Raw genomic sequence first — 18,209 nt, 5'->3', positions numbered from 1 at the left:
TCACCGGGACAAATTTATCCCTTACATCCCGCAAGAGATCTCTAAACATCGACCACATGTCCATAGTACATTTCCCTGCAAAAACATCATCCCAATTCACACCTGCAAGTTCTAGCCTTATAGCCTCATAATTTGCCTTTCCCCAATTAAAAATTTTCCTGTCCTCTTTGATTCTATCCTTTTCCATGATAATTATAAAGGCCAGGGAGCGGTGGTCACTGTCCCCCAGATGCTCACCCACTGAGTGATCTGTGACCTGACCCGGTTCATTACCTAGTACTAAATCTAGTATAGCATTCCCCCGGTCAGCCTGTCCACATACTGTGACAGGAATCCATCCTGGACACACTTAACAAATTCTGCCCCATCTAAACCCTTGGAACTAATCAGGTGCCAATCAATATTAGGGAAGTTAAAGTCACCCATGATAACAACCCTGTTATTTTTGCACCTTTCCAAAATCTGCCTCCCAATCTGCTCCTCTGTATCTCTGCTGCTACCAGGGGGCCTATAGAATACCCCCAGTAGAGTAACTGCTCCCTTCCTGTTCCTGACTTCCACCCATATTGACTCAAAAGAGGATCCTGCTACATTACCTACCCTTTCTGTAGCTGTAATAGTATCCCTGACCAGTAATGCCACCCCTCCTCCCCTTTTTCCGCCCTCCCTATCCCTTTTAAAGCACTGAAATCCAGGAATATTGAGAATCCATTCCTGCCCTGGTGCCAGCCAAGTCTCTGTAATGGCCACTACATCATAATTCCATGTATGTATCCAAATATTGCAAAGTATTTTGCTTAAGGTAATTTACTTTGTGGACAGGAGCGACCACATCCCAAAGTGTTGCATTCATTGCCTCACCTACTAGCATTAAGTGTCTGGAATAAAATTTATTTGAGCAGATCCCTTTGACTTGATCAAAGAACAGGATCATTAAATGAAACCCAAGTTGTGTAAATCGGAAACATTTCACACCTGTCAGTCTTAATAATCCAAAGTGTTAAATACATTTAGTATGAATTTGTAACGTATTATGTTTCCAGACTACTTTGTTAAAATAAGCCCTAGACCCATTAATCGTGAAAATTAATAGGGGGAAATAACTGCACATAGAAATGCAAAACAATTTACCTTAAAAAGGCCAATTATGCATCCAAACATTAATGAAGGACTCATCCTTTACTCCCAACATTGAGTTCTCTCACCGCCGTATCAAACCTAAAATCCATTTCTTCCTGCAGGCACCCACCCCTTCTATGATCCCTGGTACCTGACATCATTCCCATACATGCTGGTGAGGACCCCCAACCCCAATTTTTGGAAGCTACTGCTACTCTGCCCCACAAATGCCATAGCCTTGGCAACCAATCAGTCTTGATGCTCAGAAAAATAACCAGATCCTAAACACCATGACCTGCCAGCATCCAACTAACTGACTTCAGATGTAACTCCTGCTGCAATACTCCTGCAGAGACAGAAAGAGAGGGAGAGTGGGAAATACAGGAGAGAGAAGATACGTAGGAGGGAATAAGTGAGGAGTGGAAAGAGGAAATGACAGAGGTTGGTAGGAAAGGATTGTTCATCGAGGGAGCGGGGGAATGAGAGGGAATGTGAGAAAAAGCAGGTGTGAGGGAAGGCAAAGAGAAGAGCAAGGGGAGGGAGCAAGTTCAGCAACATCAGACATCCATAATTGTCTCCTTCTATTCAAAGCCATGACAATGTTTCAGAATCAGAATCAGAATCTGGTTTAATATTACTGGCATATGCTGTGAAGTTTGTTGTTATGCAGTAGCAGTACATTGCAATGCATAATATTTTATTATTAATTACAGTAAGTATATATATTTAACAAGTTAAATTAAATAATAGTGCAAAAAGAGAAGAAAAAAAAGTAATGAGGTTTACAGGTTCAATGTCCATTCAGAAATCTGATGGCAGAGGGGAGGAAGCTATTCCTTAATCATTGAGTGTGTGTCTTCAGGCTCCTGTACGTCCTCCTTGATGGTAGCAATGAGAAGAGGGAATGCCCTGGATGATGGAGGTGCTTAATGATGGATGCCACCTTTTTGAGGTATCACTCCCTGAAGATGTCCTGGATGTTGGGGAGGCTAGTGCACATGATGGAGCTGACTGAATTTACAACTTTCTGCAGCTTATTTCAATCCTGTGTAGTGCCCCCTCCCCCAGACAGCGATGCATACCAGACTGTAATGCAGCTAGTTAGAATGCTCTCCATGGTACATCTGTAGAAATTTGCCAGTGTTCTTGGTTACACACCAAATCTTCTTAAACTCAATGAAATATAGCTGCTGTTGAGCCTTCTTTGTAACTACATCGATATGTTGGGCCCAGGATAGATCCTCAGAAATGCTGACACTCAGGAACTTGAAATTATTCACCCTTTCCATTTCTTATCCTTCGATAAGGACTGGTGTATGTTCCCTCATCTTACCCTTCCTGAAGTCCACAATCTATTCTTTGGTCTTAATGACATTGAGTGCAAGATTGCTGCTGCGACACCACTCAACCAGCTGATCTATCTCACTCCTGTACGGCTTCTCATCACCATCTGAAATACTGCCAACAACAGTTGTGATGTCAGGAAGTTTATAGTTGGCACTTCAGCCACACAGTCATGGGTTTTGGGAGACTAAGGCAGTGGGATACACACAATTCTTTGAGGTGCACCAGTGTTGATTATCAGTGAGGTGGAGATAATATTTCCGATCCACACAGACTGTGGTCTTACGGTGAGGAAGTCGAGGATCCAGTTGCAGAGGACCAGGTTTTGGAAATTTTTGATCAGAATTATAGGAATGATTGCATTAAACGCTGAGCTGTAGTCAATAAACAAAAGCCTTACGTAAGTATTAATATTGTCCAGGTGATCCAAGGCTGCGTGAAGAGCCAATGAGATCACATTTGCTTTAGACCTATTATGGCGATAGGCAAATTGCAGTGGGTGCAGGTCTTTGCTTAAACAGGAGTTGATTTTAGCCATAACCAATCTCTCAAAAAAACACTTCATCACCATAGATGTGAGTGTTACTAGACGTTAGTCATTAAGACAGCTCACCTTGTTCTTCTTGGGCACTACTATGATTGTTGTCTCGATATATTGTGTCTCTATCTACAGCCACTGGTCTATGTAGCATGGCCTTGATCCTCTCTGAACAGCACCTCTCTTTCATTATTCTTCACCCCCTCCAATCCTTCTCAACCTTGATCTGCCATCATCCCTCTCTTCTCCCTTTTCTTCTTCTCTATCCTCCTCTCCTTTTTTTTTTATATAGCCCACTTCCTCTCCTCCCTTTCCTCTCTCATTATTTCCTTTTCTCTCCCACTCTAAAAAGCAAGGAATTTTCCTTCAAAAATACTACGAACTGATTATGTGTTTAATGGAATTAAAATTATGTATTAACGTGATTTATTTTTAATAGACAGTTTAAAATCTTTTGACAGCTATAGTTAAAATAAATTACACGTAAATAGATTTTGCTAAATATTAAGCTTTTGTTTAATATTATTGAGCAGATTGAAGCTGTGTTTCTAGTTGAAGGAGTTGTGTAAAGTTGTAGATAGTCTATAGTTCTTAGGAAACCATAGCAACTTCCTCTTCTGTACCATCAGGATCATCATGGACAGTTACCAACATAATTCATTAATTAGATATGAACTAATAATTCTCCCCCAAAATAACTTAGAAGGCAGATTCTTCATTAGACTTCAGTGAAGTATGTATGTTCTTGATAAAGGGCCACTTCCCATTTTCTAGATTGACTATCAATATCAATCACTGACCATCAGTCATTCACGGGATACTTGTCAGCAATGACAAAGGTTTGCAGTTAATGATGTCCTCCAACAGTGAGAAACATATCCAATTCCGAAGAGATATTTATTAGGATTCCATGCAGACTGAAGCTCCAGCCTCAGAGCAAGCTCTCTAATACACAAAAGTAGCACTTGGAACATTTCCAATACCAGGAACAAGAAGCACAATCTTGAGTCTAAAACCAGTTTTTCAACCAGGGCATCATTATATCTAAAAACATAATGATAACAGGTCATTGACCCAAAACATTAACTCCGTTTCTCTTTCTAGGCTCCATATGCATGTACTTCCAGCACTCTCTTTTATTTTTGTTTATACCTAACCCACTGCATTGCTATGATTACATATGGGCCACTTAAGAGAGTTATGTTGAGTTTTAAACATAGTTTATATCAATTTAAAAATCTTTTGAATATCTTGTAATGAAAAGGTTTCATACCATTGCAGTCCTGGACTTGATAAACCAGTCAAATCTAAACTGTGGTGCATTGCGCACACACTGCCGCAACTCCTCATACACATTTTCTTTATCAAAACCCATCTTGTGCAGCATGCAGATCAGAAAGCGGTCTTCCTCCTCTGTGTAATTCTTTCCTTTGTTAGTTCCATACTGAATACGCAGCTGATGGAACGGAGCTTTATACCTTGCCATCTAGAACAGAGAAAAAGGGGATACAAGATTGTACAACACACCCAGATGCAAACATGTGCCACAGCAGAAACTCTCATTTTTCAAGTAATATTGAGATTTAGATTGCATTATGAGAAATATGGTGAACACCTCAATAGTATTTCTAAATCAGCATTCAGCCTTTAGAAAAAGATGCCAAATGAAGGCTGAAATGTTGAATTGTTTGCTTCAACAATGTTTCATAGCATCATTGAAAAGGAGATCAAGAATCCAATGGCCTTCTTCTGCGGAGGTCCTCATTGTTAACCTCATCTTGTTACACAGCAACATACTAGAATGTTAATCTCCATTATGAACTCTAATTCTTGCTACAGCTTCACACTCACAAACTTCTGAGATATTATCACCAAAAGTGTGAATTATTCAATTGTTCTGTATTTCATATTCCTAACTATATGCACGTATTTGGAGATACTGAACTAAAATCACCTTTGCATCTAAGGCCTTCTTTATGCTAATCCGTCGTTGAATCCTTGATTCTCCACGCTCAATTTGGGCCATAATCTTCTCAATATCCTGCAGTTCATTACAACGTTCCCAGAAAACAGCTGAAATAAATAAATCAATGCTGAACCATAGCTTTGAAACAACCTGCAGTAAACAGGCATATGTAATATCACAGTAATTATCACTGCTCCCATTACAGGTCTACAATCCCTAATCTGAAATCCTTGGGGCCAATTGCGTTTCGGAATTCAGAATTTTTTGGATTTCAGAACCCCCCCCCCCATACCAAAAAACACGTATGCTCAAGTCCCTTATTTAACCTGTCTTAATGCGGTGGACTTTAGGACCCAGCAGCGCACCAAACCTACGCACATCCTCCCGTATAATTTAAATCATCTCTAGATTACTTATAATACCTAATACAATGTAAATGCTATGTAAATAATTGTTATACTGTATTGTTTATGGAAAAATGACAAGAAGAAATTTTATTTCCAACAAAAACATTCAATAAAACATAAAAATATACAGCTTCAAACGAACCGAATCAAACACATGGTAAATGACATATTGGAAAAAATGTAGAATGTCTCTGTCACTATAAAACTTAAGAAACTTGTCTTTCTGTTTATTTAAATATATACAGTGGTAGCTCCGACACTATTTTCTTCAGTAAGACGCCACACAGACACACCACAATCAAGCTTCTGCAATAACTCCACTTTCTGCATTATTGATAGAGATGCTTCCTTCTCTTTTTCTCATTGTTACCCATAGGGGTATCTGCAGCTCTTTTTGACATTTTCACAGTGAAATTAAACACAAAGTCAACAGTGAACACAAAATATCAGCGAACAGTAAATGCACGTGTAAGCAGTAACGCAGAGCCACAACTGACGTCTGTCACACCTGAGTGAGGCAGCTGTTGGCGAAAAAAACTTTGGTTTTTGGAGCTTTTTGGATTTCAGAATTCGGATAAAGGAATGTGCACCTGTACTAACATTTCCAACTGAAAAAGAAGCATATGTGGTATTTTTAAAAGATAGTATGGTTACTCTAAAACTACTTCTCATTTGCTATTTCTATTCAGGAGGGGGGTGGCAGGAAGACTTCTGCTACCCTGGTGAATAAGATTCCACAACAGTTAAGGGGTTTATTTTGGAAAAAAAATCATTTTAAATTGGAAGAAAATGAAGATCAATGAGTGGAGGCAAATACAAATATTTATGGAAGATTGTTTAGAAGATTTTATTCTGATCTAGCTTTGATGAGGATTTAAGATCCATAACCAGAATTTAAAATACACTGATTCTTTAATACACAGGGAAAGGATTTACCTGAATATTCAATGACCTCTTCAGGGGTCTTTCCCTCAACCTCACGAGCAATATTATCGATGTCATCCCGGCCATATTTCTCATTGGCTTTGATGAATTGATTGAAGTCCCGTTTGTTCCAAGTTGTGAAGCCCTAAGTGATATGTTAGGGTCAATTTGAGTAATGCAATTAACTCTTAAATCCAGACAGCAAATTCATTGTTAAAAACAACTAATAAATAATCATTAAATGCAGCAGTTTACTAGAAATTATAGACAGGAAAATTAAGGTAATTTATCATGACTACAAGGTATCATTAAATATAGACATTTATGGTTTCCATCAACTTCAGTTAAATATTAATAAGCCTGAATCAATCTTATTGACACTACAAATAGATTACTTTCTAAAAATATATTTAAGACCCGAAACAATTGCTGTGATGGAAATCCAAGCAAATGCATTACCAATATGGTTTGTAATTACACACGGCATTCTGATGGCAATCTGGAAACTATATTCATCAGATGAATGAATGGTGATACCCAATGTAGGCATCTTGGAGGATTTGCATCCAAGATGCACTTAAAGAAACAAGAGCAATCCTCTGTGTAAGTCCACACAAGATAACAATATAAAACACCTTTAAAGCTGCTGCATTCTCATCTGAGGGAAATACTCAACCCTTGGCACAGACAATGCATTTGGGTCAAACATCACTGAAGGAATTTCCAACTGAAGTTGAGCAATTTAATATTTTTGACATTTTTATTTTTTTTATGCTTTTAATGTTATTAGTGGTATCGGTTACCTCCCTAAGATTCTGGAAATCTCTGTCTGAAAGGATAGATTTGGCAAAAAAAAAAATCACATTTACAAAGTATCCAGTTGTGTCTTAACTTTGTGCCTGATCACTGCAAGCTGGTTCTTTCTTGATCTCATACCATGCCATAAATTCCAATCATAGATACACAAACTAGCAAACCCAATTAACTTGCTTATACAAGTAATCAGTTTTTGTGACAATTTTATAGTGATATTGTAATACACAAGGTAAACAAGATTTAAGATATTCCAGTAACAATGATGAAAGGATCAATACTATCATACACCTAAAAATTGAAGTAAACTTTGGTGCAAACCTGTGTTAGGAGCCTTTCTTTTTCTTCAATTTCCTTCTGATTCAGAGGGAGTGCATCATCGATCTTCCGCTGTTCTTCCTTCTGTACTTGTGCTGCATTATGCAAGTCAGGATTTCTAGGGACCTACAATCATATCATTAAGTCACACTTCAAGTTGTATTCAGAGAAATTCAGCCCTACTCCAAAGCAAGTTTGTTCTAAATTACAGGAAAATCTGCTTAAGCCAGGCTGATACATTTCCCAGAAGAGAAAACATTCAAGCGTTACAAAGCAAAAATACTATTGATCACTGCAAAACAGCCATAATGGCCCCAGTACTATTCTAGTTTTTATAAATTCGATCCAGCTTTTCTTTGGCTATCTGGTTCTTTGCAATTCTCCCAATTAAAAAAAAAAGTCACATTCTACTGATAATCCAAACAGTAACAGATTGAACAGATGAGTAAGTAAACCTTCCAGCTGAATGAATTGCACTTCATCATAGAGGTTGCTGGTTTATAATATATTATTTTTAAAAGACCACATTTTGAGCTTCGAGCACTAATATTTGTAATATACATAAAACTAAGAAAAAAATACAGGGAACAAGGCTCCATCTTTGAAACACGAGGACATCTGCTATGCTAAAGTGTTTCCCAGTTCCTCTTAATATCTAAAGCAAGCTGAATAGGAGCCACCTGCATTAATTTAACCAAGGACCATTATTCATACATTAGTCTTCATGAGGAAGTTCAACAGACAATATTCCATGCAGGACAAATGAGGTCACAAAATCATGCACTTGCCCCACACAAATGCATGTTTCCTTTAAAATGGAAGATGCAGTCAAACTTTTGATAGCTATAAGAGTATCTCTCAAGTGAACTTGAATGCTTCTTCATGATTTGCTTTCCCCAATTTAAGATTCCTACATAGATATAAAGGAATTTTTAGAGGGGAAAAAGATTTGCTTTGTGCAGTGCTGCTAAGGCTGATTATACTACAGTATAACTAACATAACTAACATTTCCAGAGGCACTGCAAAAAATGTCACCATGCCCATTAATTATGCATTCAATAGCACCTTTCAACATGCTTTGGCCTGAGTCCATAATAACAGACATTTGCACTGCAATACCTTGTAGCCTATGCTTTTCCTGTAGGAAAGGATTTCTTTCTCCAATAGTTCAAATAGACGTGGTGGAAAAAACTGGAAATCTTGAATACTTGGCTGCTTTGGAGGTCGAGGTGCCTATAATAATAAATGATTACAGTCAAACAAAAACTTACTGCATAAGAGACTGGAGCTTTGATTTTCTCAAAGAACTTTTCTTTCATATTTGTTTTTCATACCTCTGCTCCTTCTGAAATACTTCTGGTTCTTGCTCAAAGGTTAATCCTTACATTTTTAAATTACAGTAAAGCAACCAACTAAATTAGATCACAGTTCTAATCATTAAATATTTAATACATCAGAAGAGTCATCTACATTTTTAATGCAATTGGATGTATTCTTCCTAGCAGCACTCTCCAAATCTCAGTGGCATGTTATAAATCAAGATCTTCCCTGGATCACTTTGTGCTTGCATGAAGCAGCAATGGAAAACAAGCTGGATAACAAACTATATTTACATAATACAGTGCAAAGAAAAATAATACTTTTACCAAAAGGAAAAAGGGGATGGAGAAATGAGCGAATTTAAATAAGCAACTACATAGGAAGAAAAGATACATCATAAGAAGGTGAACTGGTTTAAAAGAACAAGAGGGAGCAGATTTCTTGACTGGGACAGGGAACAAACTCTCATTTTCAGGACACGACACTTTCCTTCAACATCCATTCCTTAGGAGGACTTGTATATCATCAGGGAGGTGTGATTTGGTGTGATTGGTCAATGTGTGCAGCCAGAAAGTAGAGGTGGTAATTGACCCCAGGATACTTCCCTTAGGACAATAGTAAGCTTTAAAATATCTGGCAATGTTGCATTTCTTGAGCGTTGGAGTTATGAAAATATGTCAAAGTATTATGAAATTCATCTCATGATTGACATACAACTGTAAGTTGAAGGAGTACATACCATCTGTTAATTAAAAACTCTGGTTATTAAGAGAGATCATGATGGGCACAGGAGTGTACTCAATGCTGGCATATTGTAATATTTCATATTTCACTGTCACTTTACTGAAATCAAGAGGATGAAATAATTCGTACACGTGTACAGTGCCTCAAACGGGAAGTAAAAGGCTTATATTTATCAAACTAAGTTTATGTTACCATATACTATCAAGAGTTTCATTTTCTGTAGGCATTTACAGGGAAATAAAGAAATACAATAGAATTTATGAAAGAATATACATAAACAAAGTTTGAAAAACAATCAATGAGCAAAAGAGGACAAACTGCAAATAAAAAAAGGAAAAAGTACTGAGAACATGAGTTGCATGGTCCTTGACAGTGGGTCTGTAGATTTTGAAATCAGTTCAGAGTTATGCTGAGTGTAGATATACAAGCTAATTCAGGAGCCTGATGATTGCAGGGTAATAACTGTTCTTGAACCTGGTGGTGTGGGACCCAAGTCTCCTGTACCTTCTGCCTGATGGTAGCAGCGAGAAGAGAGCATGGCCTGGATGGTGGGGTCTTTGATGAAGAATGCTGCTTTCTTGTGGCAGCGCTCCATGTGAACGTACTCAAAGAAGCAGTAAATTGAGAAAAACGGCAGCAGTCACTTGGAATGATCCTGGAGGAAGGAAGATGAGCGTTGACATGACCAGCACTCATAGACCAGTCCAGGCATGAGAGTAGAGCTGAAGGTTCTGCCACAAAATGTCATATACCCCTCTGATGACAGCATTGAAAACCTTAACCCTATCAATGTATTGCTCATGAGACAAAGTCCAGAAAGGAAGCAGCATCGCTGAAGACGAGGACTAGGAAGCAGCATCACTAGGACTAGGGTCCTTTAATCAGATAAGCATCTGACAATGAGGTCCCTGACCTTCCCCGCATACTCAACTTCAGTCATACTTATGCCTCAAGTAATGGAATGTTGTCAGAGTGGCCAAGGGGACATTGACTTGGTAGCAAGAGATTAAAAAAAAATCACTCCTTCTTAAGTCTAAGAATACTCCAGAAGAAAGTTGAGCAGCTGGCAGTGAGCCTGAAATTGTCCCTGTGCCTGTCTCTTTAAATATAATGAACATAAGAACCTGTTTCTAGTTTGAATGACACTTCTTTCCAATACACACTATGTGGAACTTTGACCTCCAATTTATGTCATATAGGCAGAAAGGCTCTATACGAATAATGTCATTGCAAAGCACATGGGAAAACATCAGGTGTGCTAAAGTGAAGTGCCCAGTTCAATTTTGTGATTGGCATGACTTTACCCTGAAATAATTGCTCATTTGATTTGCTTAACGTAAAATTGAACATGGACTATGTGGCATTAAAAAAAATAGCGCTATACAATACAGTTTCTAGATCTATATGTGGCTTCAGGCATCAAGCCTACATTAAGGAATGATCAAAGGAAATATTGAGGAATAATAACTTTATTGTGCAAAATAGTCAATTTTGGATCAGTCACTTGTTACTGTAGCTAACACAGCCAATTTGTTTTTCTAGTGCAATCAATGGGTACTTTAATTCAAGTAAAAATCCCAGCATTTCACAGCAGGAGTTGAGCAAAATAAGCTCTGAGATATCACTTCAGTAAAATTAAAAGGATATTATAGGACAACTATTTTATGAGACTCGAGAACATCAAGGATCAGGAAAACGTAAGAAATAAAAAGACTAGAGAGCAGAATATAGGAATAAACACAATCATTAAACCAATAGTGCAGTCAAACCTAATAATGCAAGAAAGGATTTGAAAGAAGCGAGGCATAGCATGTAAAGATTTTGATGAATAATTCCAAAGAATAAGATTGTAGTAACTGGATTGTTTTACTAATATTTTGCTCCAGTACCAGCCACAATCTATTTGAAAACAGCAAGAGCTGTATAATGTCAAAACATACCATACAGGTGTTGAACTCCATTTCCAAATAAAATGACACTGATTTTGATGGAACTACATTTAGGAAGCAGATGGACATGCCACACAAAGGTAATTTGCACACATGACTGAGGTAAATTTCTTAGTTTTATTTTTATCTAAATTTCCAAGCCCTGTCTGGAAACACATGAGGATAAAATTTTTCTTCTCATGTGTCAAATATGCAACACACTTGACTTCCTGCATATCCACTTCCAAAATTCAGTTCCATGAAATAAATGGAAATTAATTTCAGTAGCAGGCATGAAAAGCATCAGCTTTAGTGTCCTGAGAAATATTTCAAACTGCCATCTAGTGACGCAAAGAAAGATATTCCTGTGTGCTTCATCTAACAGAAGCACAAACATAGTTTTTACAAAAGAGGACAAGTTTTTTATAATGCTTGGAATGCAGATGTAAATACGGCTTATCATTGGCAATTTATGATAGATGAATATTCTTCCTGGAAATGCCGGGGTCACCCATATCCAGAGCTACATTATAAATGTTTTATTTCATTTTTGGATTATTTAGTGACTTAAATCATTTCCCAAAATTTGCTCAGCTGAAGTAATTTTGAATGAGAGTAGACCCCCTTAAACAAACCTTTGCAAACACTGTTTTATATTCTGCTTTACCTTTGGGGCTCTCGGCTCACTGACACGTAAAGCCTCCCGGAAATATGCATCCACTGCATAATTGGCTTTTCGTTCTCGTTTGGGCGGTTCGATCCACTCTGTCAACCCAATCTGTTTATCACAAAAGTAAGCTTTCAATCATGTTGTGCATTTAAAAGGAACACATAATCATCAAATCACATATGCTGGATAATGCATTTGCAAGGATAATATAACATTATACAGATTTTCATTCCAATTGTATTACTTGTTTGCCAGGTGCCCAACATAATGAGCAATTTTTAATTTCAGTTTAAACTGACCACTAAATCTGAGCAGTAGCAGAATACTTTAAGTATTTCCAGATTCAGGCATTGCTTGAATTTAATTGACACCAATTTGTGGTAAAATCTAACAATGCTGGAGACACTCAGCATGAGACACTCAGCAGGTAGCAACTGTGGAGAGAGAAACAAAATTAATATTTCAGGGCAGAAATACAGTTCCACTAGCAATTCAATTTGGGTGGAACTGCTGAACCTCCTTTCCTTCCTCAAAATCAGAACTGTGGATGTTTACTGCTGATAGCAGAATGCTCAATTTCACTTGTAAGTCTTTAGAAAATAAGTAGGCCATGCTTGCATGCAGCAAGACCTGCACATCATTCAGGGAAAGGCTGATAAGTGCCACTGATACACAAGTCAGGTAATGAGCATCTCTCATAAGATATTGGATAACCATCTACAATTGACATTCAGTAGCATTACTATTAATAAATTCCCCAACATATGAGGAGACATTGAACAGACACTCATCATACACACTGTGGTTGAACCAGTGGATCGTATGATTTTTTTTCTGCAGTGAATAATTCTCCTATCACTCAAAGCCATATCCAAAAGTTAAAAAAAAATCAGGTGTGTATAAGAATATTCTCCACCAGTCTGTTTTAGTGCAACTCAAATAACACTCAACAATACAGTCTAAGGAAGGAATAAGCTATTTGATTGACACTTCATCCCCTCCTAGTCTTCACCCTCAACAAATTCTCCTTCAGCTCCTCCTACTTACTCCAAACTCAAAGGGTAGCCATGGGCTATGCCTGCCTTTTCGTTGACTATGTGGAACCATCCGTGTTCCACGATTTCCGGTAATGCTCCCCAGCTCTTTCTGCTCTACATTCTTGACTGCTTTGGTGTTACTTCATGCCCCCATGCTTAGCTCATTAATTTTACCAACTTTGCTTCCAACTTCCACCCTTCTCTTAAATTCACTTGGTCCATTTCTGATACCTCTCTCCCTTTTCTTGATCTCTCTGTCTATATCTCTGGAGACAAACTACCTATGGGCACCTTTTATAAACATACCAATTCCATGACAATCTTGACTATACCTGTTCCTACCCTGTCTCCTACAAGGATGCTATTCCCTTTTCCCAGTTCTTTTGTTTCCGCTGCATCTGTTCACAGGATGAGGTTTCCTTTCCAGGACATCAGAGATGTCCTCCTTCTTTACTGTACATGGTTTCCCTTCCTCCACTGTTGATGCTACCCCCAACCGCAACTCCACCATTTCCCAAACATCCACGCTCACCCCATCTTCCCGCTGCCTTTACAGGGATAGAGTTCCTCTTGTCCTCACCTACCTCCCCATGAGTTTCCACATCCAACACATGATTCTCTACACCAGGCTTCACCTATCACCATCTAGCTTGTTCTCCTCCCTTCCACCACCTTTTTATTCTGGCATCTTCCTCCTTCCTTTCCAGCCTTGAAGAAGATTCCCAGCTTGAAATGTCAACTGTTCAATCATTTCCATAGATGCTGCCTGACCTGCTGAGATCCTGCACAGCATTTTGTTTGTGTTACTCTGGATTTGTAATATCTGCATAATCTCTTGTGTTTAGCATAAACATTCATCCACTCAACAAGAAATACAGGGCTTCATTCTGTACCCTTTACCTACCTTGGCTACTCTGATAGCATCTCCCAAACCTGTCACCTCTGCCACTTCAAAGGAAGAAAAGTGTACTATATTCATCATCTACAGGTTTCCCACCAAGTCACAAAAAATCTTGACTAGGAAATAAATCTCTATTCTATATTTGGCATTCAGAGTAAATCTTTAAACACTTTACCTAACAAAATTTCATTGACAGGAAAACGTCAATGGGTCCAGAATGTGATTCCTTACCAGATTCTTAAGAATAATTGAAGATGGACCATTACTGGCTGATAAATCACTAACCACATTGTTTTTTTTCTGGGCAGATTTTACATCAAAAGAGAAGAATAAGCAATAATCAAACTGAAGTGCCAGTCTAAAGGCTGCTCTCTACTCAACTCTTGACTACAAGGAGGTTGCAGCCTCTCAACCATGGCAGTCATTAAAAAGCATGAAATACAGTACTAAACAAAGTAAAGATTCAACTTGAGGCAATGTACTAAGGTAAGCAGAGAAAAAGCACTTAAAAATACTACTAAAGCATGTGCCAAGTACTTTAGTTCCCCGTAATCTAAAACTAAACAAAGTTAAATAGAAATAATGAATGCTATGTTGCAAAACCTATGCCATTAGCTAAAATTTTCATATTTCTTCCAATCCTAGTAAATTATGTAAAGATGAGTAAATGATGCTGTTTACTGTGGGTTTTATAATTCCTTGTTTTCTAACAAAAGAACTGCACTGTAAGAATGCACAGCTGCCTACTGGCACATGACATTTTAAAATCTCTTTACCTAACATCATAAGAGTCATTATCCTGTCTATTAAATATTAATTCTTCCACTAAAACTAAAGGGAAACATTGAGTATCTAAATATTTACACAAGTATCCATCCCATAATAGCAGTTTAAGGCTATGAGTAAGAGTCCCACTCTAGAAGTTGAGTTTGCATCACTTGGGGTTGGGAGCCAAATGGAAGCTATTAGCAGAGGGACTGCATTTTTGGATGGAGTCCTTAGTACATAACAGCACTGGGGAATGAAATGTGGTACCAGAGAAGGACAGAGAAAGGGACCGAGCAAGTGGGAGTGGGAAAACAAACTAGTGTTAATAAGAGCAAGAAAGTACTGAAACAGCAGCAAGCGTAAAAAACAACAGCCAAACAACAACAGAACATCAAAGTGGGAGGCAGCAAAAGGAATAATGTGAACGGGCAAACAAACAAGTGTGGGAATAGGACCAAAGTAAGGCCAAGATTTATGAAAACTGTGAAGGAATTCCCAGAAACTGTGATGCAAATTTCAAATGCAAATTGGTAAGGTTGACACAGATTAATTGGGCAGAAATAGAAGGCAATTATAAATGGGACTCAGAATGCTGAGCGGCTTGATAAATGCATCATGGTGTTGACTGGGAAAACTGAAATTTCCGGAGCCCACTTTGGGGTCAAGTTTATTGATGCTCTTATTCAATTTTTAATGTTTGTAATAACTTCGAATGACAATCTTTTGGCATTGACCAAAAAGATTGAGCAACATAGTTTTGTACAGTTTCCCAGTTAACAAGTGATATGTTTGAAAAATAATATTGAGGAATTGATCTTGGTCATTAACATCTACTGCAAATATAAGCAAATAAAGTATCACAGGATTAATTGAACTTTAGTCTACTTGATTTTGGCGACTGACCCACAGACCTGACCCAATTAAAAACTCAGTGGAAGAAGTGCCAGCAAAATGCCGCTTCACCTGGAAAACTTTGGGTCACTGGTTGATGGAAACAGAAGTAGTAATAAAGCAGACATTGCATCTTCCATTGTTGCATAGGAAAATACATTGAGAAGGGGAGTGATGGGTGAAGATGAAAAAGCAAACCAGAGTCACCAAAGGAATGGTCCCTTTGAAATGCCGAGAAGGGACAGGAGGGGAAAATGTATGTGGGAGCATCCCACTGAAGACAACAGAAATTAGAGTTCAATCCAAGGAATGTGAGAGCCAATGGGGTAAAAAGTGAGTCAGTGGAATTTCACACCTCCAATTGAGTGAACTGCATCTAGTGCTCATAATACTGTTTTCTCGAAATTGGAGAGGTCTGATATAGAGTGGGTGAGCACCTTGCTGAAAAACCTCATTTTGACCGCAAGGACAATGGTGAGGTTCCAGTTGCCTGCCACTTTAATTCTCCATCCTATTCTGACCTCTATGTCATTTGCTGCCTACGCTGTTGGACGATCCCCAATACAAATTTGAGGAACAATACCTCATTGTCTGAGTTGATAATTTTGCAGCCTTTTGACTATTAACCTGAAATTAACAGGACTCAGCTGACGAAGGGTCTCGGCCTGAAACGTCGACTGCACCTCTTCCTAGAGATGCTGCCTGGCCTGCTGCGTTCACCAGCAATTTTTATGTGTGTTACAGAAATAATGTTGTCTGATGGGCTTTGTGTCCAGAAGAGAGTAAATTTTAACTATCTTAGGATGGCAGAACAAGCTATGAAAGCAACACCATGGACAAAATGTGTTCTGGTAGAGCAAAAGTAGGATTGTTCAGTTAAGAGGATATTCCTCACAATATTTTTGGGTAATGGTGATTAAAAATCTAAGTCATGTCCTCAGTAGGATTCCTGCTACACATCCCTGCTGTAAATCAGAAACCCACAGGTGCTAGACACTTCTGCAGGGAATCCAGTGTACAGTGAAGCAGGGCAGGAGCAAGGTTTAAATTTTAAAATGGGACCCAAAATCCAGATCAGAGACCTATCCATTTGATAGCTACGAGAGGCTGATGGAATAAAGAGTAGAGGCAGGGAGAAAAAGCAGGAAAGTGTGACTAACTAATTAACTCTACCAAGAAGGAAGCACATTGAAAATGCCTAATAACTCCTTTCTATGTGAATTATATTAAAAGATACACAAAAATAGCTCAACTGGTCTCAGTACAGTTTAGTTTGGGGCTAAAGCACAAACTTCTTATTGCTTAATTCTGTGTGAATAATTTGGTTCTTGATGGAAACAAGTTTCATTTGCTGGTATAAAAAGTAAAAACTAGGCAACCTTTTGGAACACATCTCCACATATTGTGCTGTTAGAGAGCAGAGTCTTTTCTGAGAGTTCCAATGTCCCACCTCTTTCCTTAAGAAGGCATTTTCATTTAAGACAAATAGTAGAATTCCCCACATCTTGATCAATATGTATCCTTCTACCAATATCAACAAAATAGATTGGTCTTTGTTGCAAAGCTGTTTGTGAAAATTTGTGGCTGCTCCATTCCCACATTACAACATTAACCACATTTCAAAGATCCTCTATTGGCTAGGAAAGGTTATACATAATGCAATTTCTTCTTTGTATTTTAATCTATAAACTGTCACTTCACGTATATGCAGTCACTTTGGAATAATGTACGAATGACAATACAACTGTTTCCTTAGAGAGGCTGTAGAATATCTACCGCAGAAAGTGATTTTAGATTGGTGCTCATGGGAGAAGTTTTACACCACTTTTAGCAATGCTCTAACGGTGTCTTAAATTGAACCCAATTAAAATGTTTTATTCTGCAGAATTGATACCATGGAAATAAAACTTACAAATTCAACACATTGTCAAATGGAATAAAATTGCAAACCCACTGAGAACTAAATTCAAAACTAATAAACACAACCTTACCTTCTGTTTTCCCCTATAATCTTCTCCTTCAAAACTATACAAACTTTCAGTTTCCATTGTAAATGATCGAAGAGAACTCTCACCAAGATTTTGTAAACGTTCTTTCAGTTCAGCTGTCTACAACAAAAAAAATTCACTTAACAAAATAGTTTAATGGTATAAAAGGATGGATTCAGAGAAAAGATAACAACGACCACAAAAAGGATAAGGAACAATGGAAATATGTAATGCCCAAAACTAAACTATGTTTCCCTTGATAGCCCAGCTAATTAGATCAACTCTGCCATATTAGTGAAGAAGGTCTCAGAATTTGATTCCTGACTTATGTTAATTGGGGTGTCAGCAGGGCTTGACTATTAACTTCAGTACTCTTGCATTACGAAATGGGAAAAGACTAGTCAGGGTTTCTGAATATTTATCATCCAACCAATAATATACATAGACGATGTTAAAATCAAGCTAGGAAATGGCATTGTCCATCTCTAGTCAGGAAACATGCCCAAGTTGTCTATATGTGTCATTTCTCAGC

General features: G+C 38.0%; 1 protein-coding gene across 6 annotated transcripts in view; it reads right to left on the bottom strand.

Annotated features, from left to right (window-relative positions):
• LOC140204259 (SWI/SNF-related matrix-associated actin-dependent regulator of chromatin subfamily A member 5-like) overlaps positions 1-18,209 on the bottom strand; it is a 172,593-nt gene that overhangs the window by 14,953 nt on the left and 139,431 nt on the right. For all 6 annotated transcript variants that reach the window (XM_072270828.1, XM_072270824.1, XM_072270826.1 and 3 more), the window contains 7 exons: positions 17,681-17,797; positions 12,090-12,200; positions 8,550-8,663; positions 7,433-7,555; positions 6,311-6,443; positions 4,956-5,074; positions 4,275-4,487 (listed from right to left, as the gene is read on the bottom strand). In XM_072270828.1, coding sequence (XP_072126929.1) covers positions 4,275-4,487; positions 4,956-5,074; positions 6,311-6,443; positions 7,433-7,555; positions 8,550-8,663; positions 12,090-12,200; positions 17,681-17,797 — 930 coding nt within the window. The remainder of the gene's footprint in view (positions 1-4,274; positions 4,488-4,955; positions 5,075-6,310; positions 6,444-7,432; positions 7,556-8,549; positions 8,664-12,089; positions 12,201-17,680; positions 17,798-18,209) is intronic.

The sequence above is a fragment of the Mobula birostris genome, chromosome 10, assembly GCF_030028105.1.
Source record: "Mobula birostris isolate sMobBir1 chromosome 10, sMobBir1.hap1, whole genome shotgun sequence".
Lineage (NCBI taxonomy): Eukaryota > Metazoa > Chordata > Chondrichthyes > Myliobatiformes > Myliobatidae > Mobula > Mobula birostris.
Note: the sequence above shows the minus strand (reverse complement) of the source record. Positions and strands in the feature narration are given on the sequence as shown.